The sequence below is a fragment of the Periplaneta americana genome, chromosome 17 (assembly GCF_040183065.1).
Source record: "Periplaneta americana isolate PAMFEO1 chromosome 17, P.americana_PAMFEO1_priV1, whole genome shotgun sequence".
Taxonomy (NCBI): Eukaryota; Metazoa; Arthropoda; class Insecta; order Blattodea; family Blattidae; genus Periplaneta; species Periplaneta americana.
The window spans coordinates 7,159,008-7,179,217 of record NC_091133.1 but is presented as its reverse complement, the minus strand read 5'-3'; the positions used below and the strand labels follow the sequence as shown (position 1 = coordinate 7,179,217).

The 20,210-nt window shown below is 36.9% G+C and overlaps 1 protein-coding gene across 1 annotated transcript in view; it reads right to left on the bottom strand.

Annotated features, from left to right (window-relative positions):
- LOC138692581 (ankyrin repeat domain-containing protein 23-like) overlaps positions 1–20,210 on the bottom strand; it is a 68,962-nt gene that overhangs the window by 48,283 nt on the left and 469 nt on the right. The window contains exons 2-3 of the mRNA XM_069815578.1: positions 15,302–15,575; positions 14,927–14,989 (exon numbers count right to left, since the gene is read on the bottom strand). Of these exons, the coding sequence (XP_069671679.1) occupies positions 14,927–14,989; positions 15,302–15,574 (336 nt within the window). The 5' untranslated portion in view covers position 15,575. The remainder of the gene's footprint in view (positions 1–14,926; positions 14,990–15,301; positions 15,576–20,210) is intronic.

Genomic DNA, 20,210 nt, shown 5'->3' with positions numbered 1-20,210 from the left:
GGAGATGAAAATTGCGCGCGCATCCCAATATATTTCTTATTGGACGTAGTGCCTGACTCAGATCCATGCTGCAAACACTGGTTACAACGTGGTTGGCGGCAACGATAATATTGGCGGTAGAGTTTGCAAGTACAAGCGTAACTTGTTTCTCTTCGGTTTTGCGCGGAAAATATTAATTCTCTTTTTTCTCTTGTGTTCTGGTAATGATGGCACTGCCACTAAAGCCGCCCCTGTGAGCAAGTGATCATGACTGAATGATTACTTGTACCACAGACAAGGCTGCCAAACTTGCATTTCTTCTCCATGCACCCAACAGTCAGAACATTTCATGAAGTAGAAGTGGTGTTTCGTGGTTTAATGACTCAGTGGTACAACAGAAAAAATTGGTACCTCTGGTGTACTTTCAATATTTTATTTTATAGCTCAGTTCCTGATTTTTAAATTTTAAGCTAAGTTTGTAGAAAAAAAAAAGACTAGAATATTTTATACTTTAAACATCTTAAAATCCTTTTTCATTTGATTTCTTATAAATATAACAAAACGTGCTTCACTTGGTAAGCCTGCATGTAGATATCAGCATTCAGATTATTGTATATCCTACAAAAATTCCGTAATAATAATAATGTTTGTTTGGAAAAAAGTTAAAGTTTTGCTCCATAAAGTCAGGAGCACCACTGTAAATTCATAACTGTAAATTTTATAAAGGTCTGAATACAAGGCAAACAGGATTTTATATTGTAAACGAGTAGGATAAAATACATTACTTGTACGGAGAAAAAAAAGACATGGTTAGATTATCGGTATATAGTTTTAAACATTGTTTATTATTAACAGAGAATAAATTATAAACATTATAGAGATTTCTGTTGACTTAAAAATTAATATCTTATAGTTTTAAACATTGTGTTCAAAACGTTTTAATCAATGGATATTGTTTTCAACCAGTGAATCCAAACTCTAAACGGGGATGCTTAATATTCTTCCGTTACGGCATCAATTCGGCGCGGTGTTGGGCAGGGAAGAAAGAGAAAGAAGAGAAGTCATATGGCTCCCCGTGAGGGAGTAGAATTCGCTCTTGATGACCAGCCCTGTTTTCCGGAAGTTAACAAATGTAAATACCTCGGAATAACATTTAGCAGCGATCTCGGCTGGGGGGGGAACACGTTACGGACACAGCGGGAAAAGCATGGAGAGCGTTACACTTTGTGATGAGAGTACTAAGAAAAGGCTCTGATAAATCCAAAGAGATTGCATATAAATCACTAGTACGTCCAGTAATGGAATATGGTGCTGCATGTTGGGATCCTTACAGATTAGAACATATTAAGACACTGGAAAAGATTCAAAAACGGGCTCTCAAGTGTTGTCGGAAAAATTCACCATTAAAATGGGACACACTCAAGGACAGGAGAACGCGAATTCGATTATGCGCACTGTTTAAAACATACAGAGGTGAGCCTGCCAGGAGAGAAATAAAAAATAGGTTGCAACCGCCAAATTACTCTTCAAGGAACGACCACTCACATAAATTGAGGGAAAGAAGACAGAGGACGGACACTGAAAAGTTTTCTTTTCTCAATCGTACTATCAGGGACTGGAATGCTTTACCTGCAGACTTACTAAAGGCTTTACCAACAACCAAAAACGTATTTAAAAATAGGCTTAAGAACTTTACTAATAGAAGATAATTCTGTGGTGCCCGGGTAAAGAGGTATAAGTCTTAAAATTAACTTTTGAGGAAATGCAAAAACAAAGTTTGCAACAAATCTGTAAATCTCAGTGTGTTTCTTTTTACAATGTACTCTGGTCATTTTGTCCTTCGCTTAATGCTTTTCAAGTTCTATTACAAACATTTACTTATTTTCAATATTTTCATAATGTTTTTTATATTATAGTAAGTTTGGACAACTTATCCCCCTTTACACAAACTTACATACAACTTATCCCCCCCCTTTACACAAACTTACATACAACTTATCTCCTTTTACCCCGAAATATTTCTTACAGAATAAACATGCAAAGCTCATATTATGAAACATAATGACTATTAAAAATTACACAAATGTTTCAAAATGGCTGTACAGCTGCTTTCAAAAAAAAAAAAAAATTAAGCAAAGTTAAAGAAGAAAGTAAATTTTACAGTTCATAACACCAATAGTATTAGATGTTTCAATGTCAATAAAATGTTATTTTCAAAATAGTATCTGCCTCAGTATACCTAAGGAATGATAAGATAACATTTTCAAACTATACACAATAAGAATTAATAAGCACTTTCTTTAACATTTTTGCAGGAAATATGACCATGCACGGAGGCAATATGGAATTCGGCCGACATTACGTGACACTCTTGGAAATGATTTTAATTGTGCAAATGCAGTTCTGAGATTTTTATCAAATACAGGTTTGGATAAGGTGATTTATTTTTTTATTGATCCGTTTTACTCATCCTCCGGACCCTTTACATCCGGAGGTTACATTTGTTGTTTTATCTTTGATTTTACATTGTTGACATTTCGGACTTTATACATCCGAATATTTTATAAAATTTTATGGTTTTAAAATATGATTGACAAGTTATCCTCGGTGGCCTTAGTTTTATTGTTTTATTTGTTCGTCTTGAATACCACCTAGTGTGGTAGAATTGCTCACTTTTATGATTCTGTAGAAATCACCTTATGTATACTGCATTTGTGTGCCTCGTTTTATCGTGACAACGCTTTTTAGTTCTTTTAGCACTCTGATTATTATATTATTTATGTATTTGTTACATTAAGAATTTTAGATAAGGGCGCAAATAGCCATAGTAGCTGACGCGCCCTTCTTAAACCCTACTACTACTTCTTTAACATTATCAAAATCACTAATCTTCATCGACTTCTTCAATTGTGTCAGGATGGATGTCTCGTACTGTTGAGGTTGTTGGAAGTGCAATGTAAAAGGAATGAAATATAATTGGAACAACCGGTAGCAGGTCCAATAAATCGTTCTTCTTTTGACAAGAAATTGGTACAGGGTCCTGATATGAAACAGGTAACTGGAGTAGATTACGTGATTGTCCTCTTCGCCTGACATTCAGTGTCTTGAAATCTTTTCATGTGTCAAGTGTTTCTTTAAACAATACCATGTCAACAACCTTTGTAAATTTGAACCACTTCATAATTTTGCAGAGAGATCTTTCATATTATTCTGTGGTTTTCTTCATTTCGAGAGCATCTTTGAATAAGTCAGAATACAATGGTCTACAAGAAAGACATGCAACAACCTAGATTCTGAAATGCTCTAAGCATGTTATATACTAGCTCAGCATAATTATCAGCTCGATAATTTCCTAAAAACCTAGTTGACACTAGTACAAATGTGTCCCAAGCTTCGAGTTCAAGAACACTAAGTTTTGACCTGAGCGTAGTGTCACACGTCATAATTAAAAATTTAAAATATTATTACTTTAAAATTGTGACGTGACAGACAAAACAGACTTGAGATCTGTAATCAGAACACTCAAATTAGGATTGGTACACTTGTTTTTGTTCAGTAGCAAAATCACAATAAAATAAATGAAATGGATCTAAATCTATTAAAATGTAACATTAAAAATGTTACTATTTTAAACTTGTGGCGTGATACAAAAGAACGGACTTCAGATCTGTAATCAGCACACTAGATTTAGGGTTGGTATATTTGTTTTTATTCAGTAGCAAAATCACAGAAGACCAGTGATACTGAAGCAAGTCTGACTGATTCATTTCAATCACGTTGAATGGCTTCTTGTTGCCTGTAAGTCGTACAAGCTGCATTCAGTCATGAAGAATGTGGATTTTTATGTCACAATTTTTCTTCTTTCCCTCAATTTAGGCATGGTCGGAGTCGCACTCCATATGAGTGTGGCTTTTTATAAAAAAACTTGCTACTCAATGTTTCAAAGTGTGGATGATTTTTCAGAACAGATACATAGTCAGCATGTCAAAGTTTTTTGTCCCCCCCTCATGTGTCTGAATACACCATTACATGTTTCACATGGAAAGGCAGATTATAGAGAAATTTTGAAATGCAAGATGCAATTTGATTAGCTCCCCCGGTCACCATCAACTTCACTCCACATAAAACATGTGACTTGTCCGTCTTTACAGTTATGTACGGTCAAATTAAAAGTCCAAATTTGACGCTTGTAGAAAGCAACAGAAGTGTTCAACATTGGTGTCTGTAAACATTGATGTAAGTCAAATGTTATAACATAACATGTGACTTTGTCAATACGTTTGTCACAAATTGAATCGTATAATAATTATTGTGCCTATTATAATATCATGAAGTGTTTCATGTGCAGGTTGTATCCCTGATCATAGGAAAAGATAACTTCCTCTTTGCTTATTGCAGCTGATTGTTAAAAGACTCAGTTCGAGGTATAATAATTCAAGATAAAAGAGAATTTCACTCTCCTCCAAACAAGAGTTCACTATGAGAAAATGATGGGTAACTATCAGTGTTGAACTCTGGACTCAATTCACCGGCATTATCACCTTCATTCCATTCAGATGTGAAATAACCTGAGATATTGATACAGAATCGTATAATAACCCACTGATTGCATATTCTTTGCCTGTAGATGTTGCAAGATATGCTATATCAGCCAGATCTTGATATTGCAATAGGGACGCTTGTACTGCTGTCTTTCCATCTCCGGATAAACAATTCAATTTCATCTTCAGGTTATCACATGTGTGATATGTATCTACGAGTATTTTGGGATGCTTGATTTTTAGATTCAGTTCATGAAATAATTGTTCACAGACTGTGCGACTTACTGCCTTCGAATTTCCACAGTATCGATTTAGAAGGAAGAGATAGTCTCATCAAACATTTCTAAGAAACACTTTTTGCATACAGGAACCATTTGTCCATCAATTCTCAATGGATACTTCGATATTAAAAAATGTAGCTATTATGCCATACTCTTGCATAATGTTGGTACCGCACATGAATTATTCGAATGATATATGCAGACATCAGATATGCAAAAATGTTGTTATTTTTGCTATGTGATACAGTAAATTTGCCAAACTGCCAGTAAATGTTAAGTACGGTTTTACAGGTCTACACGTGTCTTCATCTAGAAGTTGTGCAAAAGGGTATAAGTTCAGTACCAAACATGTATGTACAATTCCAGATCGTGTAAATGGATATAAGTATAGGGGAGAGTGCCCGAATATCGGATGGTTCCCTAATATCGGATAGTAGTGGTTCTCATCCAGTAATTGCTAGATTCTAATTGTGAGTGCAGTTACTTCTTCCCCTTGCTTGTCTACAAGGTCAGCGTGCGTTTCGTTGTAGTAGAAAGCATGGTTGAGTGTCAAGCGGGTGTTTTGTGTGAGCCGAGGTGAACAATATTTTACAGAAGTCACTGCATCACTTGTTTCAAGCCAAATGTAAGCAACTATTATGTTTGTATTGTACATAGTCATGAAGTTAATGCTTCACATATTCGAAATTATTATGATTCAGTGTTAAAATCGTGTTAGTTCGAAAATTATACCGCGTTATACTTAATTATGCTTGGGTTCCTAAAACCGGATAGTCTGTGGTTTCCCAATATCGGATATCCGATATTAGGGTTACATCGTCTCTCGTACGTTACATTTATTTTACAGATGTATTTGTCAAAAGAAAGCACCGGTAATGGAAAAAATGAAATACAGAATCCATAATGCTGGCAGTAGCTGCAATTAAAGAAAAAAGCATGGGCTACTTAAAAGCTTAAAAAATATACAAAGTTCCGCGATCAACGCTCGAGGATTATGTAAAAAAAAAAGATGTCCAGGCACTAATAAATATGAAATTGGGAAGAATATGTGCTTTGGGGGAAGAGTTGAAGGAGCAATTAGTGGAATATTGCAGAATCATGGATATCATGGAGTAGATATTTCGGACTAAGATAGGCTTATGTAAGGCAACTAGCATTTCATTTGGATGTTAGGAACGATATCGATCATTCATTTCCTTTGTCAAAAGGGGCGGTAGGAAAGACATGCCTGCAAAATTTCTTAAAATGGCATCCTACAATTTCTCTGCGAACACCGGAGTCGGTTTCATTAGCAAGAGCCAAGGGGTTTTCACGAGAAAATGTCGGTGGATTTTTTGATGTCCTACAACCCAAGCTTGAAAAGGTAGGATTCAGTCCTACGAAAGGTATTCAACGTTGACGAAACGGTGATCACAGTTGACCAAAGTCGACGACCAAAGGTTATTGGCGCTAAGGGGAAAAAAAACAAGTTGGAGCACTTTCATCCCAGGAAAGAGGAGCTCTCATGACAGTCGTGACATGCATGAACGTTGCCGAATTGTTTGTTCCACCTCTAATAGTTTTGCCTCGCAAAAACATGAAGGCTGAATTGCTGAATGGTTGTCCTCCAGGAACTGTCACAAGTTGTCGTCCATTCCATGGACCCATATACATATTTTCACTTCTAGTTCAAACATTTCGTTGACATTACGCAACCAATCCCAAAAAATCGTGTTGTTTTGATTCTGTATGAGCTTGAGAAACATTCGTGTGATCCATTTGGCCAGAGAACACGGGGTTATCATCGTGTCCCTACCTCCGCACACAACCCATAAGTTACAGCCACTTGTCGCACCATTTATGGGTCCCTTCAAAGCCTACTACAACCAGGAAATCGAAACCTTGATGGAAAATCATCCATTTGGGGCTGTGACAGTTTACCAAGTAGGAGAACTCATGAAAAGGACTTATGCCAGATGTGCCACTCTTCAGGTTCCTGTGATTGTATTTGAAATGTGGCATCATTCCCTTTAACAGAAATATATTCAATGACCATGACTATATTCCTGTGAAAAACCAAAACAGACCTAATGATGATGAAAATCAACCTGAAGATAATGGGCCTCAACAACAAGTTTTACCTTTCCATTGCGTCCGCCTTCAGTTATTCAAGCTTCTACTTCAACAGGGATATCTAGAGGTAGCACAGTTGTCATTACAGGCTCACCTTTTAGGAGAGATCTTGAAGAGAAACTTGAGAAAAATAGGCCTAGTCTGCAATGAAAGCTAGGTCAAATCTTGTAGAAATCAAGCTTCCAGGACAGTGGCATCAGGGTCTTCAACATCTTCAGGATCATAAAACATATCATCTGCTCCCCTTCACAGCATGCAAAGAATTGAGTCTAACACAAAAATATCTGAACTTGGAAGTCGCCACAGAAAAGGAAGAAGGAGGCCACGTTCTGATTCTTCCTCATCGTCTGAAAGTGATAGAGATGTTCCTCTTATCTCCACTCATGATGAAGACAGTGCTGATGAAGAATGCGTGTATTGCAACCAATCCTATCGACTGGACAAAAGGGGAGATCAGTGAATTCGTTGCATAAAATGACTTCGATGGGCCATGAATTGTGTTCCGGAGTAGACAGTGGAGGATGGAAAACTTACGTGTGTGATGTTTGCAATTAAACTTTTCTTAATTTCGACATTATGCTGACATATTATTGACCACTGAGAGTGATAATGTATTTGTAAAGTGTTTACTAACTATGTGAATATAATTAATAAATAGGTGTTCATTCTATACTTTTATATGTAATTTCCCTATCCGATATTAGGCACCCTCTCAGATAACTAACAAAATTATAATTTTTTAGTTTTATAGTGTTCTTTTTTAAATAAGCACACTTTCATTTAATACAATCATTAAATGTTTTAACAGGGGGTTTGAAGTATCCATACCATGACTTTCTTTCATAATAGTCTCTAGAAAGGTTCTCCAAATTAAAATTTAAGAAAAGTATCCGATATTCGGGCACTCTCCTACTTATCCCCCTTTACCCAAACAAACATTAGCTTTTTGAGATTAATACCCTTTTTCATATCTCTATATATACTTTTCTGAGCTGGATGGACTTATGTCCCTTTACCCAATTATAGAATATGGCTTTCTGAACATCATGGCATACGTAACTCATTTTTCGATTTTTTGGACTTATACCCCTTTACCCGGGCACCACAGAATTATACACAGTATGTAAAGGGTGTAAATGGTATTTTGTTATTGAAGTGTTGTATCAGTGAAGAATTATGTTGTGTGAGTGAAGTGTGTTGTGTCAGTGAAGTGTGTTGTGTAAGTGAAACGTGATCCTGTCAGTGAAGCTTTATAGTTTATAGTGGCAGTGCAAAGTATTTGAACAGTGAAATGTTTTTGAAGTGTTAGTGAAATCAGGATAGAATCAGTGAAATGTGTCGTAGTTCCAGTGCAGTGAGTGAGTTGACAGCGAAATGAGTGTAGTGCTGAAAAGTACTTGTGCAGATATGAACATATCATACTCGTGGGTTTTAGTTCGAACTTAGGTTTAAGATACAAATTAGATTTATTTTAAATGCTATTTTAAGTGATCGTGCTTCATTTAATTTAGGATATTCCTTATTATTATTATTATTATTATTATTATTATTACTATTAGTGTTAATTATTGGTATTAATTATTGGTATTATTATTATTAACTGTATTTTTAATTAATAAGTTTATTATTGTCATTGAGTGTAATTAGTTACCACTGCCACCGGGTATATACCCATTGCAGTGTGAATAAATACATACATACATACACTTGCACTTATTCATCCACAACTTCACGTCCATTATTTGATTACAATAAATAACAAGCAAATTTTCAAGATTAACACACAAACTTCTGTCCCCTTTATTGGACAAAATCAGTGTGACGATGATTAATGTAACAATAATGGGACGTCGGTAGAACCGCGAACTCCTACCAGTAGGTACCGTATTTTTCCACCACAAATTATAGTTGGACTCACCGGGTTTCGAAACCGGGTTATCAGCGTGGAAATCTAACGCTTCATGTATTCGACTAATAACTTATATTTGTTGTTGTTTAGTCAACTGTACTAAGACAGGTTCGAACCTCACACGTGACACCAATTAGGCATCACTCATGAGGCAACTCTGCCAGAAATTAATGAGGTTGGTCAGTGCTGGAGTCAGGTAGCAGCGCTGGGTAAGGGCAAGGTCGATTCTCGAGTAAGAGAAACAACACTGCATTGCAACAGGATGTCCCATATCTATGGCTACTATAAGAACTGCAGTTTTCGTAGTTTCGAACGCGGAAATAAATGCAGTATTGTTGAGTGAGTAGTCATAAAAAGAAAAAAGACAAAAAAAGGTCGATATAAAAGCAAGAAAAGGACAAAAAAGTACGCATTAAAGTAAAAAAAGGCGTAAACGACAAAAGAAGCAAAAAAGACAAGATAAAACTTCATCAGACTGCTTCATTAGTCGTGATTCGTGCACATTGAGCCGAGCTCGACGCCTCTACAAATCTACTTGCCTGTTACACCACCGACAGCGTTCGCATTCCTGCCATACTACTGACAGCGCCGTCTTTTCCCTTTATTTTTCCGACATGAATTCCTATTGGCCGGTTAGGGTTTAACGTGTCTGTGAGAGAGGGAGGGTGAGCTTTTGTGCTGACTATCAAAACATGGAACCTTCACTTAGGAACTCGTCGTTATGTAGAAAGGTTGACTTACGAACTCGTCTTGTAAAAACTGTTTGACTCAACTATTTATCATCGTGTAGTGAGGTTGACTCAGGAATTCGGCTGGTTTGTATCAGCATCATCCGTATGTTTCACGCACGAATTTAGCTGCACAGAGGTAACGTTGCTTAGAAAGATTATTAAACCAGCAAATTGCTAGCATACAGAAAAGATTGTCGTTTTATATTCTTCCTAATGTTGCGAGAGTACGTGACTTTAATTTCATTGATCGCTGCATAACATGTTACATTTCGTTACGATAGTTTTCTGGAGTTAATGCTAAGTGGATTCGCGGGCGATTATGTACTGGTTCGCGTGTGTATAGATTACCTGAAGTTTGTGGTTGCAATTTGTGTCGTGTTGGGATACGATAGCTTTCGAGATTAGGCGAAGTGGATTTGTGATATATTGGGTCGCGTGTGTATTGGATACGCGGAAACCGTGTGTATAATTATTTACGTCGTATTGAGATTTTATGGTCATCTTGAGAATAGTGGTATCAGCGCGAGCTATTTGAATATCGTAACGAAGTATGCAAAACGGCAGAAGTCAAATTGGTCTGTCCATAGCTGGGAACAATATTGAATTCCAAATTGATTATTCGTTCGTACACGATTTCTGAATTATTGTCGTCGTCCCTTCATCTCTCTCTCTCTCTCTGCGATAATTGGTTATTTAATAGTACAGAGACCGTATGGTAAATGGAAATTGTAGTTATATCCTAAGTACATATTGTTTCATGTTGACTGAGCGCGAGTGATTGCTCAATTACAGAATGATTTCTTGTAAGTTATGATGTTAATAATTATGGAGCTTATTAGTCAAACCTAAGTCATATTTTCAAGAGACTAATGGGGATCGTATAGTAATGAAGGTGCCACATTGTTTCAGATTATCTTATCATATTATTTTGTCTATTTAACTTCATTAATTCATGTATCATGTATCTAATCCATCAATTCATTGTTGTATTGTTATTTATCGCTTGTTAAATTTTCATTTTCTTATTTCGATGTCTTCCACAGCGCCCACCCCGAAAACCCAATGCTTTATAAAACATCTAGCGAGGTTCATCTAAAAGGCAGGCACCAATGGTAGAGCGCCTCAACATTTACTAAAAGTCTTTAAATATGAACATTCAAATAAAATAGGCATATCCCTAAACAACAGATGTCTATTAATAAGGCATTGTTTGTTTTACTTTATAATCCATTCTTCAGCTTTTTACATGACAACACAGGGTGATTTGGTTATCGCAGTAATGTGTTCTTTGTAACGTGTTTGATCTGCGTGTCTGTTCTATTGTTGTATCCCCTCATCTAATCCTCTGTAATCTTGTCACAGTCTTCTGTCTCCCGTCCCTCAAGCGTGATTTATATGTCGCTGATTTTAACGCTACTTCCTAGCTTATTCTGTCGTTACCTTGATGATTTTTCAGAATGAATATCTGGCGGGAAAATTCGCTAGTTCATAAACATTTACGCGGTCCTATCTCCTGTTTTATTTCTTAACTGTTTTAACAGTGGAATATCTTACTAACAGTTTTCACATTTTTTCTTTAGCAGTACTAGGGAATTATTTATTTTCATCTTGAGCTCGGAGGACATAACCTTAGCTTTTAAGGAACTAGCATTAGAGAATCCAATTACATAGGACAAGGACAACACATCATGCCACACGTGCGTCTTATCAAATGTGGTTTGTAGACAGCTGCCTATATCACCTCTTGTGCCTGCACTGAAGGCAGATGTATTCACCAGTTGTTCAGAGATTCATTCCCTGAAGTCCTGACATGCCATTTCATGGAAGCTGCTAGTAAAATCAACCGGCTTATCGCTTTGACTGAGTATTAATGTTGGACATGTTCAACTTGTCATTGAATGTATTTTAGTCAATGGGAATTCAAAATAAGATGCTAGTGAAATAAATAATCAGCTTCATTAGAAAACTTTGCTATCATTCATTCATTATTAGTACTACAGCCCATGAAGGGCCTGGGCTTCCTTAATCAGTAGAAACCATTCATCTCTATCTTGAGGCCGTTTTCTCAATCTCTTGCATCCAACTTTCCGCAGATCATCCTCCACATCCTGAAGCTACCTCAACCTTGGTCTTCCTCTCTTCCTTAATCCTCCTGGATGTCCATATAATGCCCGTTTAGGTAATCGGCCTTCTCGCATACGTTCAAGATGTCCCAACCATCTAAGTCTGCCTTTCTTAATGAAGGAAACTATACTCGGCTCTCCATACAGTTCCATTAGTTCTTTATTTGTTCTACTTCTAAACTGACCATCTTCAAAATGGGGACCATATATCTTTCTCAGGGCTTTTCCTTCCCAAACTGCTAGCATATTTTCATTATTTATTGTTAAATCCCAAGCTTCGCTAGCATATGTAACCACTGGTCTTGGAATAGTTTTATTAGTTATTTTCTTTGCAGATCTGGATAATGAACCAAGTTTAAATAGTTTTCCAAGCCCAAACAAGCACCTATTACGGGCCATTATTCTTGTCTTTATTTCTGAGGATATATCATTATTGTTTGTAATCATTGTACCTAAATATTTAAAACTTGTACAATTTTCAAAATTATGGTGATGAAAGACCTCATTGTCCTGCTTCTGTACCTCTCTTCTGGATGTTTTCATATACTTGGTTTTTCTTTCATTTATTTCCAAACCAAGCTTTTTCGCTTCTTCCTCAAATTCTTGTAGTGACCCTGATAGTGCTGCCTTTGTTCTTGCAATTATGGCCACATCATCTGCATATGCTAGATGTTGGGTTAAGTGATTGTATATCGTCCCTCCAGGGTTTGTTTTGATGGCTCTAATTGCTTTTTCAAGAGCCAAGTTAAATATGACTGGGGAGAGTGGATCACCTTGTCGTAAACCATTGTACACATAAACTCTTCCGATAAATCTCTCTCTATTTTCACTTGACATGTAGGACTCTTCCATATTAACTTTTTAGGTATTTCAGCCAGTGCATTGTTTCCAAGACTTCTTCTCTTATTATGGTATCATATGCTTGTCTAAAATTAATATATAGATGATGCAGGTCTATATCATTTTCATAAAATTTCTCCAAAACCATTCTAAGATAAAAGATGTGGTCAATTGTTGATTTACCAGGTCTAAAACCACTTTGGTATTCTCCAATAATCTTTTCAGCCCATTTCATTAATCTATCATAGATCTCTATTGACAGAATTTTATAAGCTACTGGGAGCAGTGCAATCCCCCTGTAGTTGGAACAGTCAAACTGTTCCCCCTTTTTGTATATTGGGCACAGAATACCTTTAGACCACTCACGTGGCATTTCTTCTTTTTCCCACATTTCAGAAATCAACCCATGTAGGCTTTCTGTAACTCCTTGCCCACCATACTTAAACATTTCTGCTGGGATACTATCAAACTCAGGTGACTTATTGTTTTTCAAGCATTTTATTGTCACTCCAATTTCTTCTTTAGTTGGAGGTTGAGTTTCTTCATCATTTTCATCGTCTTCAAAACTTATCCAGCTCTTTTCATCATTTCTATTTCTCTCCTTATTAAGAGTTTCCTTGAAGTGTTCCACCCATCTATCTAATATTGGCTTTTGACCTGCCAATATGTTTCCCTCCTTGTTTTTTATAATATTAACTGTGCTGTTAAAACCAATCTTAATCTGTTTTATTTCCTTATGAAATTTCCTTGTATTTTTAGCTTCATAATGGTGTTGTATTTCTGTCAATTTATCTAGTTCGTATTATCTCTTTTTCTTTCTGCATATTTTCTTTGCCATATTCCTCTTCAGTGAATAGTCTTCTGATGTTGCCCTAGTGGTCCTTTGTAACATTTTTATGCGTTCTAGATTTCTTTCTTCTATAGCTTGCTTACAATCCTCATCAAACCACTCATTTTTTGCTTCCATCTGTTTCCAACCTAAGCTCTCTTCTGCAACAGATTGCAGAGTCTTTCAAATTCTTCCATTTTTCTTCGATGTCATTTCCACTCATTTCTTTTATCTTATCAGTTATTTTTTACTAATCTTATCCTTAATTCCTTCTTCCTCTAACTTTCCCGTGTTATATGGATTAATTTTATTCTTTATGGGATTTTTTCTTGACATTAACTTCTGTTGGTAAGCTACTCTTACTAAAAATGATCGGATCCGCACTGTGCTCCTCTGTAGCTTCTGACATCAATTATGTCCGTTGCGTGTCTCTTGTCCATAATTATGTGGTCGATCTGATTTCTAGTATTTCCGTCTGGGGATATCCAAGTTTCCTTATGTGTTTCTCTATGATCAAGGCAAGTGCTACTTATTACCATACTTCTTGTGGCTGCAAAATCTACCAATCTCATCCCATTTTCTGTTGTCATGTTATGTTTACTATATTTTCATATTACTGGTCGTAGTGAGTTCTCTTTACCAATCTTCGCATTGAAGTCTCCCAGCACCATTTTCGCGTCATGTTTTTGTATCTGATCATAGGTTCTTTCAAGTTCCCCATAGAAAGTGTCTTTTTCTTCTTCAGTAGCATCTTCAATTGGGGCATGTACACTAATTAGAAATATATTGAAGAATTTACCTTTCATTCTCAGCAAACATATCCTCTCGTTAACCGGTCTATAACTTATTACAGAGCTTTTTATTCTATTTCTGACCATAAAACATGTGCCTCTCCTATTTTCCTTACTACCACTATTAAATAGTGTATATTCCTTTAATTTAACCACTTCCATAGTTCTCCACCTTATTTCTTGAAGAGCAAGTATATCCACTTTGTATTCAACTAATACTTGTTCCAGATCTCTACTTGCTCCTGGCTGGAGTAAACTTCTTACATTCCATGTTGCCATTTGCATCAGTCCATTTCTATGCCTAGGTCGTTCCCATTATCCATCCGGCTTCTACTTCCATGAGGATTCTCAACATTTTTTGTTTTCCGATATAGGGTAGTCGGCCCTATGATCAACCCCCAACCTGGAGGGCCAGGTAGTTTGTCATCAGGGTTTTCTTCCCCTAGCCTTTGTAGAGCCAACTACTAACTGCAAGGCAGCAGTGCTGATTTTGGTCCACCCTGGGTATTTTATTTCCCCAGTACCTACTATATCTGGTGAGCATTCCCCTATCCGCCACCTGGGGAGGCACCCGATGGGAGATCAGCAACTCCACACGGCTACTGTTACTACATTGTGATATATAATGGAGTACCCATATTTATGATTCAATTAAGTATCCATTTCAACACCCCTTAGCATCTGCATGTCTGCCTATTTCAAAATTTTCGTGTTTACTGCTCCAACCTTTAATGTACCCTCAACTGTCCAATTACTGTGTCTGTAACCATGGTAACAGCTCGCCACTTACCTTTTCCTGCTGGAGCCGCAACTGGTGCTCTCCTTCATATCTCTGCCTCAGTTCTACTTTCTCCTGTAACCACAAAGGATCAGGTTCAGATGTAGCCCAGTCAGTAAGGTGGCAGTACGATGAGAAACAGAATAACACACAACCAACTACTGAATGTACTGCCAACTACTAAATAATGTGACATTCTACTACTATCTTCACATTTTGTACATGGTTGGGTCTACAGATTGGTCCTAAGTATTCCTCAATTTTTCACTTCAAGCATTTACTGAATGTCTGGTACGAGCAAATAGTGCTGCGGAATAAAGCTTTAAATCTGACCTACTCTAAGTTGTTTAGTAGTAAATATAAATATAGCAACAGCGGATCTCTTACCCTTTCGCATTCTTCTTTCAGGTTTTCGAGTTCAGCTTGTATCTCTCTTAATTCCCAGTCTCTCAAATTCAATCTTTCCTGCAGCTCCTTAAGGTCCTTGCTGTTCCTTACGTTCTCCTCTTCCTTCCTTGCCTCCAGGTCACGCAGGGCCCAAGAGGTTATCCTCTCCTTGAGGAATTTCACCTCCTCTATGAGAGGAAGTAGCAGACATACCTGTCCTTCCAGGGTCTTCACTCGCTGCTTGAGGTCGGGTATTGGGTTGGGTTTTGCCATCCTGCACACCAGAAAGAAGAACAACAGACGTCACTAGTGACCTTCCGTTAACAGATACTTCATCTATGTTACAGGAACTGTAAGTGATGTGTGGGATTACAGGTTTCAAGGTAATTTCTGTGCATCAAGTACTTAGCTTTGGTCAAATATGTTACCAAGTACGTAAAACTTCGTTCTCAATGTTGCACCGGAATAATACATCTCCACTGTGCTGACTTATATCAAGGGCTAGCTTCAGAATATCATATTTCTGGGGATACCTTATATACCTTCCCTTATTTAGATAAATCGTATCTAGGTTACCGTAACATTTATTCCAGATTTTCGTTTTTTTTTTGTACCGTAATTCAGTACAATAATTGACAAGTAAAAACTTGCAACAACTTTACAAGTTCGTGACCGTGAGAACCTACAGTTGCTCTTTAACACATCTCGGGATATCAGTAGTGCTATAACAATGCCATAACCACCAGGGCCTGGACGTATCTTGCATGTCATGAGATAAACTCAGAAGCTGCAAACATTGTTAATATATACATAAATCCTAATCATAGATTTCTGGCTGTAAAACACACAGTTTGAAGATAAATTTTATAATTTAGACTTCTTTCGTTTTGAGTTAATTTTTGTAGTTTTGACACATTCTTGGCCATTTGTTTATATTTTTGGTATTCATGTTAATTTTTGTTGTGATTTGAGTTGAATTTAATAAAATTTTATTTTATTTTGTTTTGTGGTTGCTTCACCCTCTCCATTTACAGCAGAGGTAGAATGGAATTTATTTTTCATGGAAGAGGAATCTAACAACAGAGAGTAAGATTGGACCCTAGAAGAATGCCAAAGCTCTAGAGAGAGAAAGCTGCAGAAACCAATCAGCTGTTCATCACTTTACAAATACAACAGACAACCATAATAACATTTTAGGATTTTCCAGGATTCAGTCAGGTGTTATACTGAAGGAATATCTTCTTTTCTTTCAAGATTCTATACAGAGAGCAGTTTTCTGTATTTATTGGTAACTATTATTTCCACATTCCCCACCCCAGGCTGAAATAGCAAACTGTCGCGAATTGTGCCAAACAGAAACGATCAGCAAGATCAGTACCGTAAACACGAACTACAGCCAGTCACATCATCTCAGGATACAGAATATAGATTATATGTGAAACAATGTATCTCATTTCTTTATCACGAGTTCACTGTACTTGAGAATGGAAGATCTACTGCCATCACCAAGCTGTTACCTGATGTTCATTTTGCTTAAAATAAACTTATTTCTCATCCGCCAGCATAGCACGTTTTCCTATTATCCAGAGTTTCCATCGTGCATGGGTTCGATTCCCGCTTGATCTGGTTACCTGCTTGGCTTTCTTCAGAGGTTTTACCCAAACGTAAGGCGAATGTCATGTAATCTATGGCGAATTCTGGACCTCATCTCGCCAAATACCGTCTCACTGTCACGAATTTCATCGACCAGTAAGAAACCAGTATTTGATACAGCGTCGTTAAATAACCAAGTTTAAAGAACTTATTTCACTCTGTTTAATAAATCTAATTTGGAGCTGGCATGCATCCTACATTTTTTTTTTGGAAAATGTTTCAAGTCTTTGATTCCGTTCTTAAATCACGTTCCTTCACCATCAAAAAAGATTCAGGATAAACAAAACAACACGTCTTTATTGTGCACCGCAAATCCAACCCCATTTTTCATAATGAATTTGATTAAAAACTCTATTGTAAGGTCTACTTTTGTCGCTGAAAGTTTGTTTTATCTATAATTCCGATTTTTGGGAGTTTAGCTCCTCTGCTAAAAGTAGCCTATGACTTCATTGCATAAAATTTTTTGTGATTGTTTTGTAATTATTTATTTAATTTTGAACCTCAACACTCATCAGAAATCAATTTGAAACAAGATTTTCACTCATAGGCCTAATTGATTCAAATAAAAAAACATTTTTGGTCACTCCATTAATATAATAATTGATAATTCATGTTAACTAAAATTAAATGCCACTTTATCACCCCATTACTGCATAAAGTTATTAATGACTTGAAAAATGCGTTTCCGAATTTAAGTTTGCTAGTAGGTGACTTAAGAATGCTTTCTTACCATTTTTAACTTCATTTACTTTCTGGAATAAAAATTAAGGACCGTCCCATAAATAGGACGCTATGCATAATGGTCAGTGATGCAGTAGCTGAATAGAATAACCCCTTTTTGTAGTTCAAAAAGTATGTATGTGTTTATTATTTAGCAAATACATATACATATTAGAATCAGTTGTTCAACTGTCCCTCTCACACAAGTCTACACATTGTACAACACTATTTTGTGTGGTAAGGGTAGAAACATTTAGGGTGGAGTCCAATTTGATATTTGCTGCAGATGAACTTTGCTTTCCCTGTACAATTAGCACATCTTCGCTGAGTTTCATTTGCAACTGGCCAGTGGTGTTGACCATCAAATCTTATTTCTCCTGATTGAATGGGAACAATTTTTCCATAGTGGGAACTCACCCAATGCCTTTTCAGTACTGTAAAATCCAGAGACGGCAAAAGTTGAGGAGCGGTTCTGAAGAGTTTTGAGGCTTCCATTTTCTATACCAGAAACTAAGCATTTACTACGGCAACATCAATAAAATAAGCGAAGATGGACCACCACTCTGTTGTTGCCGCTGTTGTTAACATTGGTACTGCCAACGCTGGTGCTGCTGTTTCTGTGTTAGCGCTGGTACTGCTGTTGCTGCTAGTGATGGTGCTGCTATTGCTGCTGCTAGCGTTGGTGCTGATGGTGGTGATTGTAAAAAAATCCGTAGCGCTACAGCCCATGAATGGCCAAGACCGACCAGCCGGCTGCTGGTCTCACGTCCACATGCCGAACAGAGGTGGACTATCCAACCAGAATGGCGGTATCGTGAGGTTAGCACGATGATTCCCCCCAGCAGTTATAGCTGGTTTCCGAAACTGGATTTTCGGTACCTATCGTAGCTCCACAATTGCATGATGATGTTGGGTGGGCACCGGTCCCATACACTGGCCGAAATTTCACGAGAAAATTTATTCCCCTATGAGGATTCGAACCAGCGCGCATTCCGTAACGCGAGTCCGAGGCAGGATGCCTTAGACCACGATGCCACGGGGCGGTACGTTGGTGGTTGTAGTAGTAATAATAAGTAGTACTTGCAGTTGTAGTAGTACGATGGCCTTCTAGCCTGGAATTACCTTCCCGGTCTTGGAAATTTTCATATATTAGCTTCCTTATTTTCGGACGGCAATAACTTGTGCGAGAAACCTCAGCTTCATTTTTGTCTAATGTACTTTCAAAATCATTTGTTGCAGCTTTTTATGTTAGAAGGCACTGGCATACTTTCATCAACAATGCCATCTTCATTATTATCATTACATTAATTCTTTGTAATTCCGCTTTCCTACTAAGTAGCATTTTAGTGCCAAGATTATTCAAATTAGCCTTATGCTCGTCTCCGAATTATCACTGTCTTTATCTGTATCATGGGAAACTTCTAGAGGGATCACATATTTATTAGACTCTCACTATTATTATTTTTATTTTCCATTAACGCCAGAATTTCACTCACGGTTATACTGGAAATAAGACAATGTAATGGAAACCATATACATAATATAAATAATACTACAGGAGTGTACACGGCATGGCGTCCTATTTTTAGGACGGCACTTTATTTCACCTTGTACCTAGCAACATATAAGAAAATTTTATTGTTGTTATATACCACATGAAAACTGAAGTATTCAACTCATTATGTGAAAATAAAAATCATATTTCTGTACCACCATTACAGAGTAACTAAGAATGAAATTACGCGCGGTGCGTCACAAAATGCTGTTAACCTACAATCTTGTAAAAATTTAGCTGGTATGAACAAATTTTTGCGCGGAATTCAAACACTGCAACACCATAATACAATGTAATAATTTACCTTCTAAACATTGCCTCGAACTGTACTAAACAAGAAAAAGTTCCATAGAAATCAGTATTTTACGCAAGTCCTATTTTTAGGACGCTATGCAGTAATTAGTAAAATTCATCTTCACTCTTGAGTATCTCATAAAGAAACTGGCTAAAGAAACATGCAATGACTTTCGCTTTCTTAAACTGCCGGTAAATCTTTATTTATGACCATTGGCATCATTTCAGGGGGATCGGGTGAAAATAGAGCCTCCCCGAGTTTAAAATAATAAATAATTAAGTACTTATACTATAAAGATTTAAGAAATAAAGGTCGAACTAGTAAATGGTTTTGCTTAAATGAAACAAAGCCGTTACCCTTTGCTGTATTAGCAATTCTTACCTATTGTAAATAATTCACTATTTATTGGAATGCTCACAAAATTGGATTTTCCCCATCAGTTGTTTTCTAACATGTCAGTAAATGTCTGTGATGTTATTAACACTTTTCTCTCAAATGTTGATGGCTTTGCAGTTCAGTGCGTGCTGCAAGTTTGTAGTTGAACCTTCTACTCTGCACAGGACACATTTTGGTGATGTATACATTACAAATCTTCAGAGATGCGCTGCCAGACAGTCTTGTCCCGTTATTAGTCTGAAGAAAGCCATAGCTGTTATTATGGGAGAATTAGGACTTAAATATTTATC